At 40.7% G+C, this 9,753-nt stretch overlaps 1 protein-coding gene across 1 annotated transcript in view; it reads left to right on the forward strand.

Annotated features, from left to right (window-relative positions):
* The window catches only part of ghrhrb (growth hormone releasing hormone receptor b), a 57,986-nt gene that overhangs the window by 36,630 nt on the left and 11,603 nt on the right, over positions 1-9,753 (forward strand). The window contains exon 3 of the mRNA XM_062424864.1: positions 2,289-2,396. Within this exon, the coding sequence (XP_062280848.1) occupies positions 2,289-2,396 (108 nt within the window). The remainder of the gene's footprint in view (positions 1-2,288; positions 2,397-9,753) is intronic.

Here is a 9,753-nt window from a genome sequence, read left to right on the forward strand (position 1 = left end):
ATTAGCTTTTCCCACTAATGTCTCCTTCTTATCTAACTTAAAAGTCATGAACAAACATATTTTCCTGCACCGTAACTCGTTGAACGAGCCACCAAACAAACATTCACCTGGGAAAAGTGCACCGCTAACATCAATTGGCAGCAGCAGCATATTAAACAGTGTGTAAATATACCTGCAAATGTCACTTCAGACCAGGCGGGGAGTTGCGGTCCTCTGAAATGAGGCCAACGCGGAAGTAACTTAAAACTGCATTTTATCAAAAGGCCACCAGGGGGCGACCGTTTTGGTGTCAAAAGGACTTCCGTCTCTATACAAGTCAATGGAGAATTCACCAACTTCTCACTTGAAAGTAAACATTTTCAAACTGTGTTTATGGTCTCAATCGCTAGTTTAAAGCCTTCTTCAATGCAGTATGATGTTCATTTGTGATTTTATATGTGACGATAAAGCAGGGTATGCATTAGGGCATGGCTATGTCGTGATTGACAGGTTGATTGGTTCACAGGTTCAGGAGGGCGCCTCTTGCTCCTCCTGATGCCCATATAAGTAGAATCCCTGTTTTTATTTTTCCCAGCATGCACCGGAAATTTTCCAGATGGCGCTGCTCAGATCCGAAATTATTGGCTTCCGAGCAGCAGTACACAAACCAATGGGTGACGTCACGGCTGTTACGTCCATTTTATATACAGTCTATGATTTGGACCTGTTAGATGCTGATTTGGGCCTTCCTCTTTAATACCACTGCTAACAACTGTCTGTCCATGACGATGTGTTGCGCAACCAGTTTGTTTACTTTGTCTCTCATTCTCATTCTTATAGAATGAGTTTCCTCCAGAGAGTGTCTGGGCTCAGCCTTAGAGACAAGGTCCAGGCGAGACTAGGAGTAGAGCTGCTGCTCCTTCGTATCGAAAGGAGTCAGCGGAGGTAGTTTGGGCATCTGGTGAGGATGCCTCCTGGTCGCCTCCCTTTAGAGATGTTCCAGGCACGTCCGACTGGGAGGAGACCCCCAAGGCAGACCCAGAGCATGCTGGAGGGATAATACAGTATATCTCTCCTGACCTGGGAACGCCTCGGGATCACCCAGGAGGAGCTGATGAGCGCTGCTGGGGAGAAGGATGTTTGGGTTTCATTGCTCGGCTTAATGCCACCATGTCCCGGCCGTGGATAAGCTGCAGAATGAGAGGATGGATGGATGGATGGATGGATGGATGGATGGATGAATAGGTCTCTCATTCTGCTGCTAGCTGCTGTCAATCAAATACAGACACCAACACACTCATCCAGCCGCTGAGACAAAAACAAGTAAAAGTAGTTGCTTACTGTTTCCTTCCTGTTAATAATGAAGGAGATATGAACAATGCATTATCAGAAATATTGCAGTTTACATTATTTTAAAATAAGGAGATGATTATGTGATTGTTGCCTGACTTCAGCTGGAACGTAAAAAAGGTTTTAGCCTAACGAGATGGTGATATTTTTAACCCTCGTGTTGTCCTTGAGTCAAGGAAGGATGGGAGAAAGAAGGAGGAAAGGAGGGAGGAAGGAAAGAGGGAAGGAAGGAGGGAAGAAAAAGGAAAGGAAGGAAGGAAGGGAGGAAGAAGGAAAGGAGGGAAAGAAGGAAGGAAGGGAGGAAGAAGGAATGAAAGGAGGGAGGAAGGAAAGTAAAGGAGGAAGGAAAGGAGGGGGTGAGGAAGGAAGGAAGGAAGGGAGGAAGAAGGAAGGAAGGAAAGGAGGAAGGAAGGAAAGGAGGAAAAAGGAAGGAAGGGAGGAAGGAAGGAAGGAAGGAAGGAATGAAAGGAGGAAGGAAGGAAATAGGGAAAGGAGGGGGTGAGGAAGGAAGGAAAGGAGGAAGGAAGGAAAGGAGGAAAAAGGGAGGAAGGAAGGACAGACGGAAGGAAGTAAGGGAGGAAAGAAGGAACAGTCAAAACAGACGGGGTCAATTATTATTATTTATCAAAACAAATAACATACAACAACATAAATGATCTGCCAAAGCTTTCAACAGATACACTATCAGTGTCTGCTGAATATTAACATCATTCATTAAGTTCATATTGTCCAATTTGTGTATCTCTGTACATTTTTCCTCAGAGATTTCCATAATTTGACTCCTCATACTGAATTATACCCTGACTATCCATCTTTCCTCACATGATACTTTACAGCTTTATACATTTATAGCCTCACAGTTCGCTATATACCCTCATACAGTTTGTCGTACTACTCGCACTGTGAAGCTTTCCCTCCAGCTGATAAACACGTGATGAATGTTTTTCTTCCTGTCTCAGGTTGTCCGACGCTGTGGGATGAGATGCTCTGCTGGTACCGTGCCGAGGTGGGAGAGGTGGTCAGCGTCTCGTGTGCTAATGTCTCGCAGCTGTTTGCTGATAATCAAGGTAAATCACTTCAACTCATCTTCAGCACGCAGTAAGTGGGAAACATTTAGAAAGCAAAGCGGTTTTAACCAACCATCGGGGGGCCATCAGACAAAATGAAAATGAATGTATAATTTAAAAGATGCACATTATCTTAATTAAGGCCCCAGCAGTAAACAGTGTGAAGGCCCTGTTCTTCTTCTTTTTCTTCTTCTTCTTCTTCTTCTTCTCTTCTTCTTCTTCTTCTTCTTCTTCTTCTTCTTCTTCTTCTTCTTCTTCCAAAACAAACCCATTTTTGACAGGCTAATGTGCACAAAAACTCATGAAAATTTGCACACCTGCCAGACCCGGTGAATAATCGGATATTTTATGGTTCCCAAAAATGAGCTTTGCAAAATGGCTCTACAGCGACACAGGCGAATTTTAAAAAATATAGCCCCTCGCTCCAGATTGACGTAGACAAACGAATTTCGGTATGCATATGTATCATGACAAAACGCACAAGAAAGTCTCTTGGACCTCTATTCTAACTCCAATCAGAAGTCAGCCATTTTCATTAGAATTTTCGATTTTGTCGGCATTTTCACGATTTCCACCTCGTATGCCTCGTATATAAACAAACCCCCTTCCTAGAGATTTCGTCAGACCGACTTCAAATTCACTCAGTGTCATCTTAAGACCTTGGAGATGAAAAGTTAGAAAAATCTTCCGCCTCGGTTATACCTGACAGGTGTGGCGTTGCGCTGAATTTCAACTGTTTTGGGGCGGGTTGGGGGAGCTGCTCTCTGCTTTAATTGAGATTATAATCATTTTAGAGATTATAACGAACATGAGGGACGCTATAACAACGCTTTGAATTTTGGTTATGCTACAACTAAATTAGGGAATGTATTGTAGTGTAGAGAAAAGATTTATAATGCTGCCGACAGTCACACTGATACTTTATTTGATCCTCTTGCCTGTGTTCCCTTCTTTGATGTTGTCAGTCAATATTTGGTTTTAAACACTTACGCCAAAAAACAGGCAGATTGAACTTTAACGTCACAATGAATTAGCACTCAATTAATCCATCTTTCAGTTTACAGCTCAGTAAAGTGACCAGGTTATATTTAGAGATCCGTTAAGACCGCTGTTATGCTTTCACTGAGTGGTTGATGAATACTTGACGCACTCTATTCAGATCATGCGGACTCGTTCTCTCTCTGTGTCTGAACTTCGCTGTAGCGGAGCAGCGCTGTGCCGACAGTTTACATGACCCCCACCTTCTCCAAACCCCTGTCTCATGCAGCTGCCTGGTCTAAAGAAAGCAACAAATACACTTAGATTCTCTCATGTAGCGTCAAATGGCTGACGAGACAGATTAATATGTAGTTGAGATGCTAGAAAAATGTGTTTCTGGGCATCTGGGAGACGGACGAACAGGAAAAGATCTGCAGGTTGTCACTAACAGAAGCAGAGGGGAGTTTACAGGATAGGAAGAAGAGGCGGTGAAGGATAAAAAATATATTATTATTGTAGTTATTTTGGAGGAAGGTAGTGCATTTATTCCATTTTAATATCTGCCTAGAATATACACAGCTATAATTAACCATTAATAAGGATTACTTCAATCATTTAACAGATTTATTAAAGGAAACATTCTCTAAAATGTTTGTGTATATGTTACATGATAATAAAATATATCTTCTCAACATATTAACTTACAAATATCACTATAGGTATTGTTTAAAGGTATTATTCCAGAGAGATATTGGTTTGCATTTAACAAACATTAATAAAAACAATCAGTGGATAATAGTCGTCACATGGCAGACACTAAACAGTATATTATACTACACAGCAACCTACTGCATTGCTTATAATGTCCAAAAACTCAGTATGAGAGACTAATATTGGTATAAGTGCAAAGACCCAACACAGTACAGAGATTATACACAATACTTATATCTACTGTTGTACAGACTGAGGCCGTCCCTACTGTTTAATCCCAGGAACATTGCAGATTATATTAGAGATTGATTTATTGCTTTTGAATTTCCCCCTATACAGGGATCAATAAAGTTGACCCTTACCCTTACTACAATATTAATAGAATGTAAGTAAAACATATTTATATAGCGCTTTTCACAGAGATAAGTAAAGTGCTTTTCATAGGCAAGATAATTTGGTTACCCAAATGTGTGTAGTAGTAACTCTGATGAAATGCATAAACACACTGGATGAATAAAGTCCAGACTTTCATTATGTTCCAGTTAGTGTTCCTTAATTATTTTCCACAGCAGCAGCAGAGAGCACGTACAGCTTACTCTACGTGGGATGCTGCATGAAGAAATGACTGATTTCAACTAGCACTGAGAACGAAAGACCGCACAGAAGCAGAGAGAAAAAGAAGAAGAATTAAAAAAAACCTCTTCTGAGTGAAAGTTTTTTAGCGTGTACTTTGCGAGCGGGGATCAGGAGGCGGAGGTTGCTGACGATGACCTCATAACTCAGTGTTAGTTAGACAGCGATATAAGTCAAATGCTGTGCTGTGTTGTAGATGTGTGGTGAGATCCAGCTTCTCCAACACGATTGCTGCGTCGTGCACGGAGAAAATAATGAATTGGAAAATCAAAGAGTTCACAGTAGGAGCCAAGAGCTTGAGGAAGGAATTGGCGCGGCTTGTTAAGCACGGCGATATGAACGCTAGCACTCCTCCCCGGAGCCTCGGCCTTCACCTCTCCATTCACATCCAACCATTCACCCACTGATGCAGCGGATGAAGGCCTGCAGGCTCCGCACACCGCGTTATACTGAGGCTAATGCAACCAGATATCGGTAAAACCACCCACGACTCAAACCCCCACACTCCTCCTCAGCTGTGCAGAGGAGCCGGACAGGCAGGCATATTCACACCGTTCAACTGAGTTCTTTTTTATTTCTCTGTAAACTTTTCATCATCCTTCCTGTAAACACATTCATGCAGAAAAAACCTTGTGACCTCGAATGCGTCACGGCTGTCATGGAGCTCGGTGAGTGAGCTCTAACTGGAGGCCATGGTGGGAGAACATGGCTGCACATTTACCTCATTTAAATTCATCATGTAGAGGCTTCTCCTGGTTCAGTTACCTTTTGACAAGTGAACAAAGTCTTATATGACCAGGGTTGAGTCAGCGTTGAGGTTGAAGAAATGATGGAGCTTCTATTTCTCAGCTGCCATTTATAACTTTTTAACTAGCTTTCTAAATGCACTATTAAAGGTTTTACGACCAGTTTCTAACACATTAGAATAGATTGTAATTTGCATTTTGACTAATAAACTGGATTTACAACCCAGTGTCAATTGGTGTAACCAGTATTCTTTCATAAAAATCTGATTAAATACAGGAAAATAAATGTGAACTAAAACATGGAATACATATAATCTACTTTTGCAATGCAACACTATGTTTTTAACACATTTTACAACATTTGTCAAAGGTTATTCAGAATAAAATGGTTGTTTTTATGATGTGTCCTGCTCAGTATTGACAAAATGCATTAAAATTTAAATGTGGGCTACTCCACAAAAAACAAAAAAACAAATTGGATGTTTTAAAATGAAAAGTAATTGTTTAAATGATAAGTGGATAAAATATTTAGTATTCATCATTCTTTTGTGGTTACACCATTTGACATTTTCAGGAGCGTTCAGTCTTACTTTTGGTTAAAAAATGGTGCAAATGTCATTTCAAATGATATAAAACCAACAAAAATACTAAATGTTCATTTTAACAAACCTGATGCTGCTTATAAAACTATTTTTAAAGATATTTTTGAATTGCTCATCTTTCCATCTCTTATTGTCACTGACTGATATTTGTCCAACAACCTACCTCGGTCATGTTGAATCACCAGTTTCACACCAAATAGTTTAGCTGTGAGCCATTAAAATGAACGCACCTGTATGGAAAGCAGAGGTGCATCAGGTGCAACATTTATGTGTGCATGTAAAAGTACATCATCTGAATCAGAGCATCCCAAAGGACTGAACCACTTTAACAAAGTGTTGTTTACTGTGGCAAAAACACTATTTTTCACCTGCAGATATGAAAAGCAGGAGGAACACATAACACTGAGAACATTTTCATGTAGTTACCCTAAAACTCTCTCACTTTTTTTTCCTGTGAGGTTTACTTGTTCAAGTCGGATTCAACAAACTTTCTTGACTGCCCGAACTTGCCTTGAAAAGCTTGTTTCAGCCTGATCATTGTCACCTGATAATGATGAGGTGAATGTTATTAATATCTGATCATTAGTATAATCAACACCCTTAAAAGTGCCATATAAGGTAACATGTGCCGGTCTGTTTATAGGCAAGTTACCAAAGCCTCAAAACAAGAATTTAACACTGCAGAACTTCAAAATCCTGTTTTCAGTAGTCAGCAGACAAAAATATGAAGATGCTGATTTCCTGGATAAGGATTAACCCTTACGTATGTTCATATTCTGACTCATAATTTATCTCCACACCAATTGACATTCATAAATTCCCCAATCACTCATTAATACATATTGGATTAATCCTCCCTAATCACTGTTTTATAGTCCAGTAGGACATTTTATAGAATATGAAGAATACAACATGTTTGAATGGTGATTTTTGATGCATGCAAAAACATAAAACAATATGCATTTTATTTCCATCTCTGTATATTCTGTGTCACATTAGGAAAAAGTCCAGCTAATGAAAATGTGTATGGGATGTTTTGCAGCTCCTAAGTGTAAAAATGGGTGAAATCTGACCCTGAACATTATGTAAGGATTAAGTATAGCCTAAGACTAGAGTCGTTTCTTAATGGATACTTTCACATATTTCTCCCAAGAGAAACTGGACTGAAGAAGTTTAAGGAATGTCAGTAGTCGGGGGCCCTAAACAAGCAAAGGAATGCTTCGATGTGGAAGTTCAGAGCTAAAAAAAACTCTGTCTTTCTAAAGCAAAGTGCTCAGTGAATAATGTGGGAAGCAGTCATGTGATAGTGACAGATATTAGAGGAGGGAATATTTTAGCCTAGCGGTGATGTTTCACTGTCAGCTGCAACACAAGCTGATACTGGACAGAAAGCTGCAGGGAGACTCCGAGGCAGCTGGGTCAAGTGCTGAGCTAATAAAAACCATAACATCTAAAAACCGTCTTGGTAAATTTGCAGCGATGATGATGATGATGAATATGGTGAACAGTCCTGTTGTCCTCGAGTCAAGGAAGGAAGGGAGGAAGAAGGAAGGAAAGGAAGGAGGGAGGAAGGAAAGGAGGGAGGAAGGAAGGAAGAGAGAAAGAAGGAAGGAAAGGAGGAAGGGAGGAAGGAAGGAAGGAAGGAAGGAAGAAGGAAAGGAGGGAGGGAAGGGAGGAGGGAGGGAGGAAAAGGAAGGAGGGAGGGAGGGAGGGAGGAAGGAAGGAAGGAAGGAAGAAGGAAGGAAAGGATGGAGGAAGAAGGAAGGAAAGGTGGGAGGAAGGAAGGACAGAGGAAAGAAAGACAGAAGGAGGGAGGGAGGAAAGAAGGAAGGAAGGAAGGAAGGAAGGGAGGGAGGGAGGGAGGAAGAAGGAAGGAAAGGAGGAAGGGAGGAAGGAAAAAGGAAGGAAAGGTGGGAGGAAGGGAGGAAGAAGGAAGGAAGGAAGGAGGGAAAGAGGAAAGGGAGGGAGGAAGAAGGAAGGAAAGGAGGGAGGAAAGAAGGAAGGGAGGAAAAAGGAAAGAGTTAGGGAGGAAGGAAAGAAGAAGGAAGGAAAGGAGGGAGGAAGGAAAAGAGGAAGGAAGGAAATAAGGACAGAAGAAAGAAAGAGAGAAGAAGGGAGGAAAGAAGGAAGGGAGGAAGGAAAGAAGGAGGGGAAGAAAGTTCGATGGAGGAAGTACAGACGGAAGGAAGGAAGGGAGGAAAGAAGGAACAGTCAAAACAGACGGGGTCAATTTTACCCGGGAGGACGACACGAAGGTTAAGACACAAAGGCAGTGAGTATCTTTCCAGGACTCATACGGCAGATATATATATATATATATATATATATATATATATATATATAGATATATATATATATATATCTCAACAGCTGGTGGGATTATTTAACTTTTGCTGTGTACATACATGCTCCTCACAGATAGTTTGGAGCAAAATAACCCTGTAATAAGTCACTTTTCACTCAACGTAAGCATTCATTAATGATTGTATGAATGTGAATTGGTGTAAAGACTAAATATGAGTCTGAATATTAACAGTATGTAAGGATTAAATCACTCATATGCACCTCTAAAGAATGAATCTGCTTCTTGCATGCGAGTAGAAAAAAAGAAAAGTATGCAGCTCCTGAATTCCCACAGCTCACCTTTGACCTACAGCAGTATATTAGCAGTATATTAGCTTGTTGTATAAGTATTCACATGTGATCGTCATGTCCCCCTCTTCATAGGAGGAGCGTCTCAAGCCCCTCATGTCATTAACAGGCAGATGGGTTTTACTGTGGCCCATTGAATCCTAATGAAGAGCACCAGCGTTACGTCTCTTCTGAGAAACTCTCAGAACATCTGTGCTCATGTGTATACATGTGGATGCATTCACACACAGGGAGAGAGGGAGAGAGGGAGAGAGAGAGAGAGAGAGTTAGAGAGAGAGAGAGAGAGAGAGAGAGAGAGAGAGAGACAGAGAGAGAGAGAGAGAGAGAGAGAGAGAGAGACAGACAGAGAGAGAGAGAGAGAGAGAGAGAGAGAGAGCGAGAGAGAGAGAGATAGAGAGAGAGAGCAGAGATGTGAGAGTGGTTTTATTTAGAGAAAGAGAGAGATAGAGAGAGAGAGAGTTAGAGAGAGAGAGATATAGAGAGAGAGAGTTAGAGAGAGACAGAGAGAGAGAGTAAGAGAGAGAGAGAGGAGGTGATGTAAGAGTGGTTTTATTCTTATTATTCATCGGTGTCTCAGTAACAGTAAAATAGACTTCATCAGGAAAACTGCATATTCATGTTGGAGCCTGATGAAGCCAAACAAACGGCAACACATTGAGCATTAATAAGCCGTCATAGTGTGTCTGCATGTTTGATGTGATGTCATTGAGTCTGTATACTGACTCTCAGAGGTGTTTTTTTTAGGGTTTGAAAAGCCCAGATCGGCTTGATTTTTATGGAGGGTTAAAAATGAAGAGTTAACTTAACATGGAGTAGATTATTATTGAAAGGTAGAATATGTGCAGCATTAATGTCTAAACTCACTACAAGGAAACATTGATCACACACATTTATCTTCTTTTTCTGTGTATTTAAAATTTATATTTTTACTCTCTCTGTGGATTTTTGTTTACCTGTTGATTCTTATATATTAAATAAATAAATGCATGTGTAATTAAGGCTATAACTACTACTCTTACTCCCATATTTATTACT

Source organism: Scomber scombrus, chromosome 8 (genome assembly GCF_963691925.1).
Source record: "Scomber scombrus chromosome 8, fScoSco1.1, whole genome shotgun sequence".
Taxonomy (NCBI): domain Eukaryota; kingdom Metazoa; phylum Chordata; class Actinopteri; order Scombriformes; family Scombridae; genus Scomber; species Scomber scombrus.